Source organism: Sphaerodactylus townsendi, linkage group LG11, assembly GCF_021028975.2.
Source record: "Sphaerodactylus townsendi isolate TG3544 linkage group LG11, MPM_Stown_v2.3, whole genome shotgun sequence".
NCBI classification, from domain to species: domain Eukaryota; kingdom Metazoa; phylum Chordata; class Lepidosauria; order Squamata; family Sphaerodactylidae; genus Sphaerodactylus; species Sphaerodactylus townsendi.
The window spans coordinates 2,703,380-2,725,385 of NC_059435.1; the positions used below are offsets into that span (position 1 = coordinate 2,703,380).

At 45.3% G+C, this 22,006-nt stretch overlaps 1 protein-coding gene across 7 annotated transcripts in view; it reads left to right on the plus strand.

The window, feature by feature from the left end:
• USO1 (USO1 vesicle transport factor) overlaps positions 1–22,006 on the plus strand; it is a 69,427-nt gene that overhangs the window by 34,244 nt on the left and 13,177 nt on the right. For 5 of the 7 annotated variants that reach the window (XM_048510624.1, XM_048510617.1, XM_048510622.1 and 2 more), the window contains 10 exons: positions 4,083–4,171; positions 7,226–7,380; positions 8,976–9,187; positions 9,762–9,782; positions 12,701–12,811; positions 12,979–13,097; positions 13,742–13,923; positions 17,311–17,432; positions 19,556–19,694; positions 20,834–20,997. In XM_048510624.1, the coding sequence (XP_048366581.1) occupies positions 4,083–4,171; positions 7,226–7,380; positions 8,976–9,187; positions 9,762–9,782; positions 12,701–12,811; positions 12,979–13,097; positions 13,742–13,923; positions 17,311–17,432; positions 19,556–19,694; positions 20,834–20,997 (1,314 nt within the window). The remainder of the gene's footprint in view (positions 1–4,082; positions 4,172–7,225; positions 7,381–8,975; positions 9,188–9,761; positions 9,783–12,700; positions 12,812–12,978; positions 13,098–13,741; positions 13,924–17,310; positions 17,433–19,555; positions 19,695–20,833; positions 20,998–22,006) is intronic. The other 2 variants (XM_048510619.1, XM_048510620.1) reach the window with 1 other exon arrangement.

Here is a 22,006-nt window from a genome sequence, read left to right on the forward strand (position 1 = left end):
CATGTGTGTGTTTGGTAGCTCGTCGTATGAACCCACGAGCAAGGTTCTTGTCTAGGAAGGCACGAAGTTCCTTCTCCTCATTGGGACTCATGCGGTAGATTCTACCCTTGGGCAGTTGAGCCCCTGGCTGTAATACCTGCATTTTTGCCGAGTCAGTGTCTCTATGGGTGGCAATTGATCGCATTCTTTTGCTCCTGGAAATACCCTGGCTAAAATCTTGGCAAGCCGGTGGAATGCCGGTAGATTCGAGCAATTAGAGCTGCAACCGGCTGATCTAGAGCCAGGGGGTATGTCATTAGGAGGAATTGAGTTTTCCCCAATTCGTATGTAATTTCTCACCACAGGGAGTGGTCAAAAGTGAATTTCCTAAGATCCGCTTCTTTTCCCTAAATGAATTTTGGTTCAATGCAAGCTTAACAACCATGGCATGCTCCAGGGACTATGGAGTGTTTTGGCCACCGGCGCCAGGGAATAAAACTAATTTTCTCCCAATGGTCAGGCGAGCGTGAGGAGCAATCCGGGTTATAAGTGTTTTGAATCTGGGCCGGTCGCTTCGGCCCCGAGAGGGCTGCCGTCCATTTGGGTGGAAACGGTATGGGCTTCCAGCCAGGGGACTCCGGGTCTAAGTCCAAAGTTCACTCCGGGCCATCCTGGGGCCTCGCAGATTAAACAATGGGGAGCAAGGCCATACAGGAATCTACAAGGGCTGAGGCTATAATACGAAAGTGTGCTTAGCGGGGTTGGCCAGAATCGCTTTGAATCGTGAATGGGAGCGCTGCGCTTCACTCACCGTGATCTGGAGTCAAACCCATATCCATGGGGGGGCTGAAGAGAGGCAAACAGCTGCTTCCCTCTTCTGGGTGCGCCTTCGTAAACCGCCTTTATGCGACGAGCCCGTTTGGGGCGGCCCGGATTTCTGGCGTGGGTGGCTTGGCAGATGGGGTGCGCTAGCGGCCGTCGAGCGTGTTGGCTTCTGGTTTTTTTTCGGGCAGTTGGCAGCTAGATGACCCGGTCCTCCAGCAGTAAAGACACAATCCGGCAGACGGGCGTACGGGCTCGGAGGTGGTTTCGGTAGAGGCTGCTGGAAGCTTGGCTTATGCGAGTCGCAGCGGTGGTAAATGCGTGGAAGGGCGTGGTTTTGGGCGGCGGCCCCCCGCACGCAGCGTAATCCAAACGAGACGCCACTTTGAAGGATCCTAATTCGATCCAATCAGCAATAGATGCGGAGGGATCCGGAATAAGCGAACACCGATTTCAATCGGCAGTTTGCCGCCGACGGCATCTGAGAAGTATTCACATTTCATGCGCTCAGGCCACTCAGGAGGGAGTCGAGCAGCCGCCGCACGAAATTCACGGGCAAATTCGGCAAAGGAGCGGTTGCCTTGCTGGAATAAGGATTTTGAGTGGTGCGGATGGCTTCATTTTCAGCACCCGGATCTTGGAAGCGAGCCCTTAAGGCTTGGAGGAACGCGAGGGCACCGCGCAGCAGTATCCTCTCCCCTTGGCCCGAGATCAAAAAAAAAGAGTCCGCTACAAACCAGTAGGTGGCAGCCAGCTTCCATCCAAGACGGAACCGATGTCCCGTATTTTTTCACGTTCAGACCGGTACAAATCGTCATAGTCCTCCATGTGGGCATCGTCTCCTCCGTGACAGGTTGCATCTGAGGTTTGTAATCCACACGGAAACGGGCAGATATCCGATCCACAGGCGCTCGATCCATAGACAGCGCCCCAAACGACTCATGCAAGTCCACATGATCGTCTCCTCGTCCCGAGTAAGGGAAGACTCGTGTTGATACGAGGACGGGAAAGAGTTACCAGCGAGACCCGTTCTCCCGCCGGTTCCTCCAAATCCATAAGGGAAAGCTCGGAGCCCTCTTTGGGGGCTACCGCACCTTCCACAGATTCAGGAATATTCAACCTCTCCATGCCGAGACACCAGAGGTCCGCTGCACTGGGAAGATAGATGAACTAGGATTCCTGCCACAATGTAAGGAATTCCATAGAAGCAGAAATAAAAGGCTTTTGGTGTAAAAGACCGTTTATTCAGACATCCTAGAAAGCTCACGTACACGACGTGGCAGGAATAAAGTCTCCCGCCAGAAGCACAGGTTATAACTCTGTCCATCCCATCCCCCCTCCCGGATTCCCATGGGAACGGAGTTCTCATCTCTCTCGCAGAGATAAGGTCTCCACCAGAGTCTCCGCCACAGATGCTGGCCCATCGCCCGGGTTATAGAATGCAGTCAAGGCCAGGCGGCTGTCCCGAACATCAACACCATTGAATCCTTTACAGATAGCTTCTGACGGGCCCCTGTAGATCTGATTGGATGTGCAGATTAAAATAACATCGTTTTGGTAGCAGCTACCAACACAGTGATGGTTTTATCTCTCATGCTTCTCTTTCCAAGTATATGTTTTTAAAGTATTGTTCTTTTCCCATGCACTTGGCCTTCCTCTATGTTTGGCTCTTCCTCCTACAGTGACCATTTTGTTGTCTCCATCCCCCATGGCAGCCATTTTGTGGCTGAACTGACAGAATTCCATATATTCAAAAAGGCTGGGGACCCTTCCCTTAATGACTTGCCATTTTCAATGTCTTTGTAAACGAGACAATAATTTTGGTTGTTCTGTTTCAAGAACAGACTTCATCTTAATTATACTGAATATAAACTGTGAAATCAGTCTTAATTCTCTGTTTGTTTCCTGTGTCCCCTTCTGTATTTCCAAGCTAACTTTGTGGCATCAGTTCATCCAGGCACTGTTGCCCATCCCTTGATAACTGGGTACTTGATTTTCAGATGAACATGTGAATTGATTTGATTAAAATTTCTGGACATAAGATCTTATTTGCAGACACAGAAATTCTTGACAGCTCTGACAGGTAGAGTTTGGAAGAGTTTGGATTTATATCCCCCCTTTCTCTCCTGCAGAAGACTCAAAGGGGCTTACAATCTCCTTGCCCTTCCCCCCTCACAACAAACACCCTGTGAGGTAGGTGGGGCTCCGAGAAGCTGTGACTAGCCCAAGGCCACCCAGCTGGCATGTGTGGGAGTGTACAGGCTAATCTGAATTCCCCAGATAAGCCTCCACAGCTCAAGCGGCAGAGCAGGGAATCAGACCCGGTTCCTCCAGATTAGATACACGAGCTCTTAACCTCCTACGCCACTGCTGCTCCTGTACAATGTCTGTACTGTACTGCTGCTCCTGTACAATGTCAGACTATACAAGGAAACCATTGAAATCCACAAACACTGGGATAGATTTATCAAAAAGGAACAGAATCTGAAAATCAGTGAAACCTGGCTACCAATGCTAAAAAATTGCAAATGCAGCTGCAAATGAACTCCACTCTGACACATGTGAATATGCCCTACTCCACCCACCTATGAGGTGGAGAATACATATACACCACCCCACAATCATTCCACACTGTTCCATGGAGAGAAATACATTTTACTGTGACAAGCCTCTGAAGATGCCAGCCATAGATGCAGACAGAACGTTAGAAGCAAAACTACCAGACCACAACCTGGAAAACCCACAACTCCCAACAAAATTTCCTAACGTTTACTTAATTTATGGCCCTCTTTTCTCCTCAGTGGGAACCCAGAGCAGCTTACACTGTTCTCCTCTCCTCTGCTTTAAAAACAGTGTGTTTGAGGTCCATCTGTATTGGCTCCCATCAGTCGATGAATGCACCTCAACCTGCCCTCAAGAACAGAATTGTCCCTGTGCTGTATGTGCTGCCTGGCCCAGGCCATTCACAAAGTGCTGAATCAGAGCTTGTCCCTGCCTCTCCTGTAAACTATGGCATTCTCTCTGCTTATTTATTTATTGGTTATATTTATGACTTTTGTCACAGAAACAGTAATTAAGGAGAAGAATGAATTGCAGAGCTCATCTTGTTCTTAGCTGTGCTTCGTATCCCTTTGCTCTTGGCCACTTTGCTTTCTGCCCTAAAATAAATGTGTGCAGGAGAGGAGATCTGCGTAAAGCTGCAGACGCGAAACTACGGCCAGTTCATCGCACAAATCACAACTCTGATGCTTCCTCTCTGGCATTTTTGTTTTACTACCTAGACCATTAATACCGTGTCAGAGGTGATTCGTGGATGTCAAATGAACCAAGACTACTTTGCTTCAGTAAATGCACCTTCAAACCCACCAAGGTACAGTACTTGATGCCATTTATTTCTGTATGTCATTTATTCTCCTCTTTTCTCCCCATACCAGACTCTTAACTGCCTACAATATGTCCATTACCATCCCCCGCCCCTCTTTATTCCCACAACAGCAACCCTGTGAACTAGGTTAGGCTGAGGGAGGAAGTCTGACCCAAAAGGCTCGCCTAGCAGGTTTTGGTAGAACCAGGCAGATTTGAACCTTGGCCTCCAAGTTCCTGGTCAGAGTCTCTGACCACTACACTACAACTTCCAGCAGCCTGTGACCCCGCCTCATACTCATTCCATGGGTCCCTTTGCTTTGGCAGTCTTCAGTGTTTGAATATGTCTGTATGCTCAATTTTAAAAAACTGATTGGAATAGGCTGAGTATTCAAGATGCAGGAAGATGTTCTTTGGTCAGATCTATGAAGGAGAGAGCTGCTGACAGTGCGACTTCCAGCCAGCAAAGAGGGGAGTCATTCAAGTATCCCCTCTGGCTGTTCATTCTCCAGGAGGCAAGGGAAAACAGGCACCTGTTGGAGGTGATGGTGCTGCCGGTGGCATGCTAAAGAGTCAGGCAGCACAAAGGGCCACTTACCATTTTGGCAAGTCAGGCAGCACAAAGGGCCACTTACCATTTTGGCAAGATGATAACTGGATAGCAGAGCGCTGTCTTCAGTGGAGAGCCGCTTCGGCATGGGCTCCCCTTCGCTGTACAACCTTTGCTTGCCTGGTGTTGAGCAGGTGGCTCTGCTCTCCCTGTTTCAGACCACCGGGGGACACATGAAGTCGCCACTGTCTCATGCCTGGGGGCGGGCCATGTGTCCTGTGTGCATCAGACCTCTGGGACCCACTGGTGGTTGCCACACTTGTCCCTGACACTGACTGCTCGCCGTTGGCAACCTGAAGAGGCTGTGGGGGGACCAGTTATTTATCCATTTATTTTAGACAGTTCTGTGCTGCCTTTCTATTCAAACAGATCTTCACAATAGTGGACATCAGAACATTAAAGCAGCATTTAAAATCAAGTATATATAAAATAAACAATTCAGTTAAAATGTAGATATACATGAGAGTACCATAAGGGAGGAGAAAGTAGTTACTGAATTTATTTGAAGCAAGAAAGCCCTCCCCTCTGCCCTCTCAGCAGTGAACAGCCATGCCCCAAAACTGGGTACATCCCATGTATCAATTCTGCTCTATGCAGATGACGCTGTCCTTCTCTCTCAAACCAGAGTTGGCCTCAGACGCTTAATGAAGCGCTGTGTGGATTACTGTGAATCCAACAGACTGACAATTAATTATGAAAAAACCAAGGTATTGGTCTTCTCTAGGCGCTTTAAGAAGCTCACATGGGCAATGAAAAGCACCCAAATTGAACAGGTTAAGTGCTATAAATACCTTGGCCTCTCATTCTCCTTTAACCTTTCATGGGCAACCCAGAGGAAGGCTGCTCTCCTAGCTACATCTAACAGTATGTCAGCATTACTACGTTTCTTTTACAGCAGTGGCCTTTATCCCTCCTGCCCTCAAATTTTTAAATGCCAAAGTCGCCTCGAGATTGCTTTACAGAGTCCCAATTTGGATTCAAGCTATTAACCTCTCCTTGAATTCTCTTCAATCCAATTTTTTTCATAAGATAACTAGACTCCCAAATTGTGTGCCCTATGCAGCCCTTTGTCTGGAGTTAGGTCAAGAACTCTTTGGAATCAGCCGCCTGGCTGAGGACTGCTTTAGATTCTGGCACTGCAAATTCATTTTCTCTCGGACTGTAATTCCCCTGGTCCAATCGGCCTGCTCTCTGACACCCATTCCAACCCCTGGTTTTCCATATAATTGAAGAAAAAATGGCCTCATATCCCGGACTGTCAGTGGATTCGCACTTTGCCCTTTACTCCTATTCCAGAAGCTTATAGGAAATTAAAAGGTCAACTATTGACTATAGGAGCATCCTGTACTCAGATAAAGCAGGATCATACTCCCTCTATCAGCCTTAGCCAGCACGCTAATTGGCCGTAAGCTACAGGCTGATGGGAATTGTAGTCCATAACATCTGAGGCTAAAAGTGCCCACCACGGGACTAGAGGTGGCAGGGCGGCAGATGTTGGCGGACTGCAGTGCCATCAGCGCACGGCCCAATTGGCGTGTGAAGGTGAGTCCCTCTGGAGTACCAAGGTTAACCACCTGAAAGAAGATAGAGAGTTCTCTACCCTAATCACTGCGAAGTCAAGAAAACATGCTCCCCCCTGCTGGCTCTCCCATTTGAACAGGGCCACTTGGCTAACACTACCTGTATTGCTTAATAAACCCTGCTCAAAGGAGAAGTTTCATAATGCTGCGCCAGGTTTGAATAAAAGTTATGCACCTTCTGCCTTGTTACATGGCAGATTTAATAAGCAAAGAAAAGGCTAAAAAAGATTGTGCCCATAATAGTAACAATGGCTCAAGTTGAATCTCAAAACCTGGTCTAATTAATTACTTCACTGTCTCAGATTCAAGGAAATCAGATCCAAGTATGTGAATCTTACTCCTTTACATTTACCCTATCTCCCCGATTTAATTAGATTACACTACTTGTTGGACAACCCTGATCCTTCTCTCTCTATGATAGTGGCAGACTTTCTCCTGGAAATTACTAAATGCCAGTAGATTTCCTTCATCCTAACATGTATATCCTGTATTGTATATGCTTTTTAATCTGTTTTTATTATTGTTGTACTGCTATCTATGCCAATAAAGGCTTGCTTCTTACTCAAGCAAGAAAGCTCCACCCACTGGTGGAAAAGAACAATAGAGGGAGACAGGCAAATGGCCCCCAGAGGGAGTTCCACAGTTTGGGTACCACGACGAAGAAGGCCCCAGATATGGAAGGGTCGTAGGGGAGCACCTGGAGTAGGGCCTCCCAGGTGACTGGGAAGGTTCGAGACAGTTGGGAAGGTTTTCAGTGTCCAGGGGAAGGTGATCTTTGCTAGCCTTTGCCAGGAGTGCGTGCCTGCGGCTCTGCAGTGGTGCCTTTGTCTCTTTATGGGCCGTTGATTTCCTTGTCTTTCTCTTCTGCCAGGCCGGCCATTGTTGTGTTGCTGATGTCCATGGTCAATGAAAGGCAACCCTTTGTGCTTCGCTGTGCTGTGCTGTACTGTTTCCAGTGCTTCTTATACAAGAACCAGAAGGGCCAAGGAGAAATTGTGTCCACGCTTCTCCCTTCAACCATTGATGGTACGGAACATGCAGTGTCTCAGTGTCTCTTTTTGGTGGGGCTGCTGGGGCCACAAGGAGCTGGATTTGGCTGGAGACTCACATCTCTGTTGAGCCTCTGTGTATAAAAAGAGAGTGTTGTAGTATGCCCTGAGCATTTTAAGACAGCATCTTCACATCAGTAGTTGATGGATAATGCTGCAGAATAGCACACAGAAGGAAGAGTGATGTGAAGTGAGTACCTGACCTGATTACTGGTCACAATAACTGCTTCAAATAGAATGTTCTGTTTTTGCCCTTGTAAAAAGTGACTTTATTTATTTATTAGATTTTATAGACCGCCTAATCCACAAAGGGCTCTAGGCGGTTCACAATGCAATAAAACCCAATACATTAATTAAAACATCTAAAAACATTTGAAGTTCAGTATGCAGCATCATATCGGTGGCACCTGGTCTTAAGGCCGGCCTTAAGGCTGGGAGGGGCTGGCAGCACCCAAGACTTGAAGATCAACTGAGATTTTCTAATTAGATTAGGGACATTTTTTTTCTTACACTCTGTGAGGTAGATTAGAGAGAGAATGTGCCTTTCATAAGGTCATCCAGTAAGCTAAAAAGTTCAGGGAGATTTGAATCAAGGTCTCAACTCTGTGACCTCTACACAGACCGCAATGGATTCTGCCACTCCACTGAACAAAGTTGGAAGCCTTCCTCCGGCGTGAGAAGCCGCCCTCCAGTGTACACGGATCTTGTGTGGCTGGGGAAGTTTCCATGGATGGGGAATGGATGGGCCCAGCACAGCAGTGCCCCTCTTTTTCAAAGCCAGGGTGGGGATCCCTGCTTTTCTTATGAGCTCATCCTCCAGCAACAGCGTCTCCCCTCCCTCTTCATTTTTTCCAGCGGCCACGTCTGTCTGTTTCTAAGAGGATCTCTGAGTCTGGCTGCTGTCATCAGTGGTGCCGTGGTGTCAGCTCCTCCCCCCCCCCCTTTATTTGTTGTGGATGAGCTCTCTCGATGTACTGCTGGAAGTGGGACTGGGCATGCACCCTCATGAGAATCACCACATTTTCCCTCTACTGTGAGATTCTCCCCCATGTTTGGGTGCTTGGAGCTGCAGTCTGGTTTTAAAAGTTTTCCTGGCAACAAATGGCAGGTGAATGGTGGCCACGGGGGGAGTGCTGTTCTGCAGGTGACATTAGGCAGTAAGGCCGTGAGACTGTCTGGAGGCCAGAGTTGGAGTACCTGGAATGTCACAGGCCAGGTGATAAACAGCTTCCCCAAACATGGTCTATTTATAGAATACTGTGTGTCAAAGACTTGGTTTTCTGCAAGTCAGTACGTGACAGAACGTTGTCAGCTGTTGCAGCCTGTGCCACCTTAGCACATTTACCTTAGTTTTTGCCATCTGAGAAGTGGTAAACATTAAGTTAATAAATTCTGTAGTAAATAAAAGCTTGAGCGTGTTGCAGTAGAATCAATTAGAAGCCTGTTTCGACATCAACTTTAGAAAACGTGAGCTTTCAAGTATATTAAATGCACTTCTGGGCATTGTCAAAAGCTTTTGGAAAATTCATTTAAAATGTCTCAGTGCCATTAATGGTTTGTGTCCTGTTACAGCAACTGGAAATTCAGTCTCAGCTGGCCAGCTGTTGTGCGGAGGGCTCTTCTCCACAGACTCTCTGTCCAACTGGTGTGCAGCTGTGGCACTAGCGCACGCTTTGCAAGAAAACGCCCCTCTGAAAGAACAGTTGCTCCGGGTGCAGCTTGCAACCAGTCTTGGAAACCCACCTGTGTCCTTGCTCCAGCAGTGCACCAACATTCTGTCTCAGGTACTGCATCCGTCTGCCCTTTTTCACACAGACATGGGTCCTGCCAAGCTAAGGAAACATCCTTGAGACCAAGGCCTTCTCTAGTAAGAAGGAGGCCACATCTGATACAATCAGCAAACTTGGTGCTGATTGACTTGTAGTGCTGCAGACAGTAATCTAGTGGCGGCGTCAGCACTGTGGGTGAATTGATGTGAGTCCTTTGACCGCAGTAATTAACATTTGTGACTATTATGCATAAACAGTGATGACATGGCAGTGTGTTATCCACATGCCTGTGTAGTGGAAGGCTTGGGAAGAACTGGAAGCAACAGCATGATGGCAGCTGAAGAGCACAGTGGGGGAGGCAGGAATAGGCTGAGAGCTGTCCTCTCAAGCCGGGTGGGATTGGTGACCTGGGACAACATGAAACAGGTGCTCAGAACCCCTTCTTAGTTGCCTCATATCTTATGTTTTCATACAAAAACATTCTGGTTAGTGATGGTGCGCTGCCAGAATAGCCTCTAGAACAGAGCATAAGCCTACATCACACTCATCTGGACAGTTCCTTTTGTAATTTTTAATGTATGATTCACAGGGTGATAAGATCGACAGACGGGTATGTATCAATGCACCTGAAGCCACTGTGGAGGCACTCCGCTGTTTCAGCTATGCTGTGCTTGTTTTATGAAATAACTGCCCTTTGAAGTTTTTTCTGCTTAACTGTCTTGTGGTGTGACCAGGGTTTATGTCTAATGTTAAGATGTGTGGCGCTTCTGGTGTTCTTGGGAACTGTGGTTTGGGTCGCTGGGTTCTCATGGATGCTTTTGCTTTCCACTGAGGGTGCCTTCGTGCAGCTTCTGGGCACAGTGTGGGTCAGTCTTCCCTCCCACTCTGCCCCTGTGTGAATCCTCCGTCACTTCTGCATGAAGTTTAATCCCAGTTGAGAGCCTGTTAAGCATTTCAGTACCAGAGTGGAAAATGCAAATGTACCAGGTACTTCCAGATTTTCCTAAGAGTGAGAAGTTCCTTGCTGTTGCTTAGATTGAGACAGTTTTAACATTCAATTCCCATTTGTTACTTGAGAGTCTTCAGGGTTAACAGGATGGATTGGGATGAAGGAGGCTTGGGTCTGAAGTTCACCACAGTGACTTTGGAGGCCAGTGAGCCTGAATTTCCTCACAGGCCGTTCTATCTGTGGCTACCACTCAGAATTCCTTTGAGAAACAACGGAGTGTAAGTGCAAGGGGGAAACTAAGTAGGTTGCTGTTCATGATCTCAGTGTGCAAATTGAAGCTCAGAATATTGAGGAACCCCATTTCTTCATGGTATAAATGAACCACATTTATCCTTAGGCTTCCCAGCGTCCCTTTCTTCCTGTCACACACAAAACTGAGATTAAAAAATCCTGGTTTACAAGACATCAGTTGGTTGTGATGTCAAAAAATGACAGTTTGTCCATTATGAATCCTGGTTCTATTTCTGATTCGTAATAACTGATAGAACCTGGGTGCAAAACCTGATAGAAGGCTTGCTCACATAACCTATCCTTAGCAGAGTTAAATAATAAATGCAGCAGAGTTGTTAAGAAAGTTACTTTTTTTTATATAGAGTTTAAAAAGATAAAGCAGGCCACAAAACATATATACAAAAGAAAGCAGCAAAAAAAGTGAATGCGCAAGCACCAGCATAAAACATACACAGCAATATTAGGAAGAAGAATCATACACAATAAAGTGCATGAATAGAGAGAGTTAGCAGTAGTAGCAATAGTTAGTAAGAATGTAGAAGCCAAGCCCCAATTAAGCAGCTGGTAAAGGTCACTCCAATTAGGCAGCTGCTCAGCATTAATCCAAGGACACAAGTAGTATTGCTTCTACATACTCTAACAATAACAAACCATGACTTTCTCAAAAACTCACAATTTGGATGTTAACAGTAAATTGCAATTATTTTTTGTGATGTTTGTGCATCGTATAGATGGGGCTTTGTGATTGCTGCACAGATGAAAAAACTTCTAGAGCTAACTTTTATCTATGTATGTATTCGTTTCATATCCCACTATCCAATTCCCCCCACCCCACCCCATGAAAGCAGGGCTCAGAGCAGCTTCCGACAAGTTAAACTATACATAGTGCATACAAAACAAAAAACACTACATTCCACTCCCCAGTAGAAAAAACAATGATAGGGGAAAGGAAAACCATGATTGCCAACCATAGCACATGATAGTTTGAGAGCCAGTGTGGTGTAGTGGTTAAGAGCAGGTGGATTCTAATCTGGAGAACCGGGTTTGATTCCCCACTCTACCTGAATGTTAGAGGCTTATCTGGTGAACCAGATGTGTTTCCGCACTTTTGCAGTCCTGCAGGATGATGTTGGACTAGTTCTTTGGAACTCTCTCAGCCCCACCTGCCTCACAAGGTGTCTGTGGAGGGGGGAGGAAGGGAAAGGAGCTTGTAAGCCACCTAGAGTCTCCATACAGGAGAGAAAGATGGGGTATAAATCTACTCCTCCTCCTCTTCTTCTTTCCCTCAGACACACATGGCCGTAGCGAGGGGAAACTATGCCTGGGGCACGCCCCCCCACACCCCTGCCCTGGCGCCCCCCTCCCCCTTGACGCTACACCACTGGTTGGATCCAACGAGTTTTTCAGTTGGTAAAGGAAAGTGAAGAAAAGAGGTCCCTTTTGACCACCAAAAGTCTGTCCTGAGGATCATAGGAGCTGCATGAACAAAAGTCATATGTGAGGAGGAGATATAATAAAGGAGATAAGTGGTTGAGAGTAAGTGAAAAGCTGGTTGAATCCAGCATACAGTTCTGTCTTCTCATACCCAAGGGGAGGAATCATTACTTCTCTTTTGTGCACCACTTTAGTAGCAGAAAACTTTAATAAGAAAAGCACATGTACAGGCGGTTGTTGGTCTTGCCAGATTCCAGAATGTTACCCACAGAAGGTTGTACCTACAGATGAGCAAAACTGTTGTGGCAGAACATACGAGAAGAGGCACTTCTGTAGATATGAGACCCCAAAGAATGCAGAGTTTTGTGATAGTCGGCACCTTGAATTGAACCCATGGTAGCTGATGGGCAGCAGCTGCTGAAGCAATTGCAGAATAAGTGCAGCGTGTGCATGCGCCATCTGACGTTTGATAACAACCCATGTATACCAGCTGGAGTCTCCCAAGTTGATTTCAAGAACAGACCCATGTGGAGAACATTGTAACAATCTAATTTCTGAAAAAAATAATTGAAAGAAAAGTAATTTTTATATATGTACATGTTGTGCATATGTATTTAAATTAATTGCTATATATAGTAATTACATATAAATAGGGTGCTGTGTGGTTTCCGGGCTGTATGGCCGTGTTCTAGCAGAATTCTCTCCTGACGTTTCACCTGCATCTGTGGAGTTTTTGCCTGCGTAGTGGAGTTTTAATACTTAGCGATAATGTCTGTCATCATTTGAGAGATGTTTCAGGCTGAAAATGAAGGAAATGGAAGGTGTAAATTCAAGCCATTTTTTTCTTGCTTCAGGGAAGCAAAGTGCAGACCAGGGTTGGGTTGCTGATGCTTCTCTGCACCTGGCTGAGCAACTGCCCCATCGCGGTGACACATTTTCTGCACAATTCGGCCAACGTTCCATTTGTATCCTTTATAAGTGTACAATTAATACTATTCTGTCAGCTTTGATATCACAGCATTCATTGCTAGTATTAATCAAAAAACCACCCCAAATTGAAATAGCGTGTAAGAATAAGAATCATTCTGTCTCCTGCTTGTGGAGTTCCTAATATCCTTAACGACGGATCTAGCTGACAGGACAGATCGCAGAAAATCTTGGCGTAGAGGAGCATGTAGTCCAGGGGCTCTGTGCACTTTTATTAGGGATTTCCATTTATTACAATGACAACTCACTCGACAGTTATAGAAAGTAAGTATATTTTCTGGGGGGGGGGGGGGGGCACACACTTTATAAAGGTTTCAAGTCCTTGCCGTAGCAAGTAGTTTCTGTACCAGATGAGCAGCAGCATCTGTTTAGTGTTCACATCAGTTCAATTTCATATAATTAAGCTTGCAGGTCACAGAACAAAACTAGACAGTGCAAGAACCACGGTGATTATTGAGGGAGAAACGCTGGCACAGGTCTAGGCTTTGTATTATCTGTGACAGACTTTGGTAAGATCAAATGTTTGGAGCTATCATTAACTGCTAGAGCAGTGGTTCTCAACCCTTCCTAATTCTGTGACCCCTTAATACAGTTCCTCATGTTGTTGTGACCCCAACCCTAACATTTATCCATTTTACAGATGGAGAACACTGATGCAGAGAGTCTTAGGCAACCCCTGTGAAAGGGTCGTTCAACTCCCTTCCCCCCCCCCATGGGGTCACAACCCACAGGTTGAGAACCACTATGCTAGAGAGAGCCATTAGAATGAGAAATCATCCTTTGCCCACAGAAATGAACACCTACTGCTGGCTCTTAAAACACACCCACAATTTCTCTTCTACTTGTCCCCTCCAGATTCCTCTGAACAGTTTTCCGTGGCTTGGTTAATTCTGGTGTTCTTTTCCCAGAGAGAAACTAAAGCAACTGATTGAAAAGAGGATTGGCAAGGAGAACTTTATTGAGAAGCTGGGATTCATCAGCAAACATGAACTCTATTCCCGAGCAGCTCAGAAACCTCAGCCCAACTTTTCAAGTCCCGAATACATGATGTTTGATCATGAATTTACTAAACTGGTAAAAGAACTGGAAGGTGAGGTCATCTTAATTCACATCAGTTAAGTTACATCAGTGACAGGTTGGGAGGGGGCAAAGTTTTCAGAGAAGTTAGAGCTTCATATAAGATTTGAAGGAGTTCATCTCCGAGTTCCAGAGAGAACAGGTGTAGACCAGCAACAAACAGTTCTTCAAGTACATCAAAAGCAGGAAGCCAGCAAGGGAAGCGGTAGGCCCGTTAGATGACAAAGGAACAAAGGGTGTGCTAAAAGATGGCAGGGAGATTGCAGAGAAGCTGTATGAATTCTTTGCATCTGTCTTCACCCAAGAGGAGGTGAGGAACATTCCTGCACCTGAACCAAGCCTCTTAGGAGGCGAATCCGAAGAACTAGCAAAGATAGTGGTAGACAAGGAAGAAGTTCTGGCAGCCATTGATAAACTAAATGTTCCCAAATCCCCTGGCCCAGATTGCATTCACCCAAGAGTTCTTAAAGAGCTCAAGCATGAAATTGCTGATCTTCTCACTTTAATATGCAACTTATCCCTGAAATCAGGCTCTATCCCTGAAGACTGGAAGATGGCCAATGTCACACCAATCTTTAAGAAAGGATCTAGGGGGGACCTGGGAAATTACAGGCCAGTCAGTTTGACATCTGTTCCTGGTAACTTAGTAGAATCTATCATTAAAGATAAAATTATAAAACATGTAGAAAAGCAAGACCTGCTGAGAAAGAGTCAGCATGGCTTTTGCAGAGGCAAATCCTGTCTTACAAACTTACTAGAGTTCTTTGAGGGTATAAACAGGCATGTGGACAGGGGTGAACCGGTGGACATTGTCTACTTGGATTTCCAAAAGGCTTTTGACAAAGTTCCTCACCAGAGACTTGAGAAAACTCAGCAATGAAGGAATAAGAGGGGAAGTCCTCCTATGGATTAAAAACTGGTTGAGAAACAGGAAACAAAGAGTGGGTGTAAATGGGAAGTTCTCACAATGGAGAGATGTCGGGAGTGGTGTCCCCCAAGGATCCGTTTTGGGACCAGTGCTCTTTAACCTATTCATAAATGACCTGGAAGTAGGGGTGGGTAGCGTGGTGGCCAAGTTTGCAGATGATACCAAATTATGTAGGGTGGTGAGAACCACAAAGGATTGCGAAGAGCTCCAAGCGGACCTTGATAAATTAGGTAAGTGGGCTCAGAAATGGCAAATGCAGTTCAATGTAGCAAAATGTAAAGTGATGCACATAGGGGCAAAAAATCCAAACTTCACATACACGCTACAGGGGTCAGTGCTATCAGTCACAGATCATGAAAGGGATTTAGGCGTCTTAGTTGATAGTCCCATGGGAATGTCAACTCAATGCATGGCAGCTGTGAAAAAGGCAAACTCTATGCTGGGGATAATTAGGAAAGGAGTTGATAATAAAACTGCAAGGATTGTCATGCCCTTATATAAAGCAGTGGTGCGACCGCACTTGGAGTACTGTGTCCAGTTCTGGTCGCCACATCTCAAAAAGGATATTGAAGAGATAGAAAAAGTGCAGAGAAGGGCAACGAGGATGATTGAGGGACTGGAGCACCTTCCCTATTAGGAGAGGCTGCAGCGTTTGGGACTCTTTAGTTTGGAGAGGAGGCGTCTGAGTGGGGATATGATTGAAGTGTACAAAATTATGCATGGGGTAGAAAATGCTGACAGAGAGAAATTTTTCTCTCTTTCTCACAATACTAGAACCAGGGGGCATACATTGAAAATGCTGGGGGGAAGAATTAGAACTAATAAAAGGAAACACTTCTTCACGCAACGTGTGATTGGTGTTTGGAATATGCTGCCACAGGAGGTGGTGATGGCCACTAACCTGGATAGCTTTAAAAGGGTTTTGGACAGATTTATGGAGGAGAAGTCGATTTATGGCTACCAATCTTGATCCTCCTTGATCTGAGATTGCAAATGCCTTAACAGACCAGGTGATCGGGAGCAACAGCCGCAGAAGGCCATTGCATTGACATCCTACATGTGAGCTCCCAAAGGCACCTGGTGAGCCACTGTGAGTAGCAGAGAGCTGGACTAGATGGACTTTGGTCTGATCCAGCTGGCTTGTTCTTATGTTCTTATGTTCTTATCTGGGAGAGACCTGTGGTTTTGGCGAGAAGAGGGAGCATTGGGAAAGAGAGAATCCCTCTCTCTCTCCAGGAAGAGAATTTACTTCTAGCGAAAGAAGAATTCCTAACCCAGGGTTCTTAGAGCACAGCTAGTTCTTCTTCTGGACAGAGAGACTAGAACTGAGGGAACTGACTTAGAAACAGTTTGTGTCAGAGAAGGACCAGTTTGTAGTCAGGAGTGGAAATCACATGCTGTGTGGGGGAAGGATTCCCATCCCTAGTTCTTTAGAAAGATTTACTTCAAATGCTGTGAAGTGATTCTAAAGTTTGGGAAGTCTGAAGCAAAGCAAGCTGGAAGAATATGCCTTTCTGTGTAGTTTACAGACACCAGAGTTACCACGTAAACCTCTGGATACTAGCTTGGAAATAATCTTTGAAACGTCTTGTAAGTCTGCCATACTTTACAAGCTTTAAGAACACTGTGACAAACTGACATTTTCAGAAAGCCAATTTATCATCTATTCTGAGCTTTAAAAACAGTAATATCTGTAAATAAAACTGCTTCTTTCTGTATTGACTATTTTTCTTCCTATCCTATTTCCCTGTTCTATAAAAAATTTCCTTTTTATTTGTTGAATTAAAAAAAACCTTCTTGTGTGGTTATTTGAGGTAAAACAAAAACAGTGAAGGGAGAGGAAATCACCTCAGCTCCCTCAGCTGGTTCAGTTGATCAGTTGATCAGTTATGTTAAAGAGGAACAGGGGAGACAGTTAAAGAGAAACACACACACACACCCCAAAAAAGGTTATGCGTATAAGGTTAAGAAAAGCTGATCAGTAGTGAATAAAAGAAGATCTTAGGAGAATTAGGGAACTAAATGTTGTCAAGAAGTTTTTTTTTTTTTCTGGGCTGTGTAGCCCATGAGGTCACCTAGTAGTTTTTCAGCCTACTTGGGTGAGAACAGGAGAATTTTGGAGCAAAAACTACCAGACCACGGCCACACAGCCCAAAAAATCTACAACAGCCAGTTGATTCCGGCTGTGAAAACCTTTAATGATACATAGAATTAAGAAACATGCACTGCCTTTGGGCTTTGGGAGATGGGAGATTTTTCCTCTTGTAATCCCCATCATCACAGTTGCTTGGAGCATTTTTCTGCAGAAGCAGCCAAGAAATAACTTAATAAATATGCAAAATAAAAATTGAACCCTTAAGGCAGATGCTTCCAACCAAAGCTAACTCTTAAATTCTGTAATCTAAATAAAATGTCAAGTGCTCCAAAAGTTATGACTTATATTGTCCAGCAAAATGAACCATTGTTTTACAGGTGTTCTAACAAAGGCAATTTATAAGACTACTGAAGAGGATAAAAAGGAAGAAGAGGTGAAGAAGACATTAGAACAACATGATAACATTGTGACACACTACAAAAGTGTCATTCGAGTCCAGGTAAAGTGCAACTCTGGTTAGAGGTTGGCTGCTTTAACAGCCAGAGTGTTGCGTGTGTGTGTGTTGGGGCTACAGTCACTGGGATAATCAAGCTCATACAAGGGCCGGTCAGTGCAGAGTTGGTGGCTGCCCAGAGGAGCTGTCTTCCAGAATGTCATGAAATGTTCTTTATCTGCGACTTGGTTTTTTTTTTCTGCACACGCACACACACGATATGATCTTAGTAAGAAGAGAGACTAGGAAAGGGATACCTTTGCTCTCAGTGTGTGTGGGATTCACTTGAGCACCTGAAGCACTGGGCCATCGGGGACTGTGCTGTCTGCTCGGGCGGGTGGGGGAGGTCTTCCCCTGGTCCTTTCATCTGGGGATGCTGGCGAGGGAACGTGGGACCATTTCATCCTTAGGTCTAGATGTAGAAAATGTGAATGAGACAAGCGCATTTGGAATATGTAGAGAACCATTAGAGAGCTGAGATTTACTGGCAGTTTTCTCAATATACGGTGTGCTGATATTGTGCAGGGAATGTCGTAAAACAGCAATAAAGAAGGTTTGGATACTGTGTTTTGCTGTTCAGCAGAATAACAGGTTGGGGATTATTCCACACTAAATCCATAAATTGATTGGATTTACCACCATCACAGTTGCCTGTTCAACTTCCCAGTATACTAGGCCCAGGCTTCAAAATCAATCTGGCTATTCCTGGTTCTATATCCAGCCTGATCTTCCTAGATTGGTCTCCGTTGAGTACTACTACAGTGGCTGAAATACTGGGAAAGTGCATATGCAGCCTGTCTTTGAGAATTAGAGGAAGTAGAGAAATTGCTGGAGGAAGTGCAAACAGAAATGGTGGCTGCTTAGATCAGGTTATGCCTGTGACTGCTTATTTCATTCTGCAGTCTGCATGTAAAGCTCTGCTTCAAAAGCTAGTCTCACCCAGTCACCCTATGAGCATTCAGTCCATGCGAAAATACATGTGAAGCTGGATGATCGTTTGCACAAAGTGTGCACAGGTGCAAAAGGGGGGGGGTTAAGAGGGGGTGTTCTGGATCCAGTCACAAAGCAGCAGAGGGGGAGTGCTGAGCAAAGAACTGTGTAGTGGTCTCAAGTCTGTCTAAAGGTTGAGATTTTTAGGTGTGAGATGAAGCATGTTGTGCAACTGTTGATGTGGTGTGCAAGTGTGTCTGGATCTGTCGACCTGCAGAAATCAGACTCTTGGGTTGAGAAGTTGGTTTGTTGACAGGAACACAATTCAAGCAAGCCTTGTGGGAACTGAGCTCCACTGCACAACCTCTGGTTCTGCGCACATGCCTCCAGCCCCCTCTCTCAGGATCCCAGTGGGGTAAAATCACTAGAAATGCTCAGGGTCAAAAATGCACGAGCAGAGGGCTAACAGCACATGCAGCCAAGGACTCCCAGGGTGCCCCCTTCTCCCGGCCCACCCCACAGTTTTATGGCAAGAGAGCTGAAAAGAGCTGAAATCTTGAAAAGAGAAACTCTACAGTACAGTGTAGGTATTTTAGACATTCTTTGTTTTCCACTGTGGTAGACTTTAAGACAGTGACAGTCGATGCCTTGGGTTTGCATGCCTGAAATCCCCTCACTTCCCTCTTAGTTTGTTGTGAGCTGTCACTTGCCACTGCATTTACAAGTAAATTAGGACATTGTGGTGTGCAGTTCTTATTTTGAGGGCATTGTTTTCTATTGTCTGAGAGAGCTTTTGCATTTCTTGCATCCTTTTCTGTACTGTTTCTATTGTCTTGTTTTCTCACTTTGTAATCCAGCCTTATTACAATGCTGGTTAGCTGTCTTTTTAGTGTGTTGCTAAATTTTGTAATTTGCTTTGAATCACAGCAAGAAAGACGGAGGAAACAAAATAAACAAAGTTAATGAACGAAATAAATGACTAGAGCAGGCGGCAGTTTGCCTGGGCACACGTCCTGGTGTGGTGCTGCGTCAGTGCCGGGGCTCTGTAACCCTGTCTGCCAAGAACGGCTTATTTCCAAAGTCCCAAGTATTTTTTCCACTGCGAAATAATGTGATTTATTTTATAGAAAAACTGAATATACACACATGTAAACCAGTGTCTATAAGTGTATTGGGTAAGTTTCTGCTTTATTTGATAGGACCAAGAGCTTGAAGAATTGAAGAAGCAAGTAGCATCTTTAAAAGTGCAAAATGAACAACTGCAGATAACGGTAACACAGCAAGTGTCACAAATCCAGCAACATAAGGACCAGTACAATCTGCTGAAAGTACAGCTAGGTACTGCTGGGAGCCATGCGTGTTAACAGTTTCCATACTCTCAGTTGTAGAGTTCCAGTCGGGGGCTCATGCCGGCCCCAGTATTGCAGATTCCATTTGGTAATTGCATTAGCAGCTCTGAACAGGGACCATGCGCCTGCAGTGAACGCTGCCCGGTCTGGCTGTGCGCAGCCTTATTAACAACCAGGCAGAATGGCTTCTTTTTGAAGAAGCTTTTGGTACTGAAAATATTTGGTTCTCTCCCTTCTCTTGGAGAGTTTCATCTCATGGCAAAAGTTCCTGTTCGGTTTTATAACAATCAGTATCCTGTTTCCCTGAAAATAAAACAGGGTCATATAAATTTTTGCTCCAAAGGATGCGTTAGGGCTCATTTTCAGGGGGTGTCTTATTTTTTGTCCATGATTTTGCGCCCCCCACGTGACCAGATCAGCTGCGCTAGGAATCTGTAACTAGGGCTTATTTTTTGGAGCAGTGCTTATATTTCAAGCATCCTCCAAAAATCCCAAAAAATCATGCTAGGACTTATTTTGGGGGTAGGTCTTATTTTCAGGAAAACACGGCACGACTTATTAGCTCTGAGCACCAAGGCTATCCTTCCATATTGGACTGGGGGAAAAGCTTAACCTCCAACTGTGTATAGCAGTCTTCTTTCGTGCTTTTGCCATTTGTCTTCTGTGCTCTTGCCTTTTGTTGTCCCCCTGAGCAGGAAAGAAGTTGGGTATGTCAGAAGATGTGTACTTTGAATCTGGGCTGATAATCTCTGCCCCCAAAAAAGGATGTTGTATAAAATGTTGACATTAGTCTGGTTTTTCCTTAAGAACTCCATGTATCTTCATGAAACTAGGGCTATGCTGACTTCAAAAGGTATAACTCATGTGAGTTCTAGTTTCAAGATTTGCTTGAGAGCATCACCTGTGCCTTAGGCTGTGTTCTTGCATGAGGTATAAAACATCCTTCTACCAGTGGGAGATGCTTTCCATGAGCAGAAGGATCCAACCCAGTTCTCTGCATGCAGTTATCTTGTAGTATTATTCCTAAGGTGGGATAGGTTCAAAATGTTCTTTGGAATAAAAATTGTTCTAGGAAATCCTCCCTAGAATCGAGTAAATAAATGAATAGCTTTCTTATCTGATTTATAGGAAAAGATAATCAGCACCATAGTTCCTGCAACGATGTGGTTCAAATGAATGGCGTTCAGCCAGAAGAGATAAGCAGATTGCGTGAGGAGACAGAAGAATGGAAGCACAAACTTGAACAGCTTGAGGAACAGCTAAGAGAAAAGGATTCTTTGATTGAAATGCTGGTGGGTCTAGCTGTTGTCTGTTAATATCTGATCTGAAATATTCAGCCCATCCTCCTCTTGGGGAGTGTCTTCTGGCTCTTAAGTCAAAAGGGGTCAGGAAGGATCCTGACTTGTAATATTCCTGAAGGTTGCTTCTCACATCCTGATGTTCAGTCCTGGGAGCCCTTCTTAGAGGAAGTTGCTCTAAGGCAGGAAGTGTTGGCATCCCTGTGTGTTTCATCTGATTCCTGTCCTCAGAGAACCATCGGGGAGTCAAGGCTTGCCAGTGCCATGTTCAGTTTGGTCTTCCCCATCTGCATTACAACTATGTGCCGCCAAGCCATCTTATGGCCGCCCTGTAGGATTCTCAAGGCAAGAGATATTCGGAGGTGGTTTGCCATAGCCTGCCTCTGCAGAGCAACCCGGGGCTGATTCTGAGCTTCTGATAAGCTCAGCTTGCCTGGGGTGTTCACATCAGGGCACCTTGCAAATGAGGGCATCGGTGTGCACAATTGTCATAATAAAAGAAGCGGCTCAAGTCGCATCACCTCTGGTGGTAGTTAAAATTGCTGTTCCAGTTGCATGTAGTTACAGGGCCACATTGATTAGGTCGGAGCATCCACTTGGCATGCTGAAGATCCTCAGTTCGGTCCCCAGCATTTCCCGTTCAGAGGATCAAAGAGGAGGTGATGTGACAGACCGGCTGAGAACTTCCTGTCTTGAGGGGACGGGGGGGGTGCTGCACAGCCTTCTCTTCCAGCCCAGTTTCCAAAACCTGTGTCAAAGTTACACTTTAAAACAATTCTGCATGCAAAATCTGTAAATTATGCAAACTTGTGCATAGAAGGTAATGTTCTATATTTGTATAAAAGCACTGAGACATGAGCCAGTACTCCTTGACGGCTGGGGAAAAAAAGCTGAATTTCCCCCTGAGTTCAAAAGACATCTGGAAGCCTGTACTTTGAAGCCTATAATTAAACCCATAAGGCCTCAAAACCTGCCACTGCTGTTCTGATTTTCAGGATGCTGC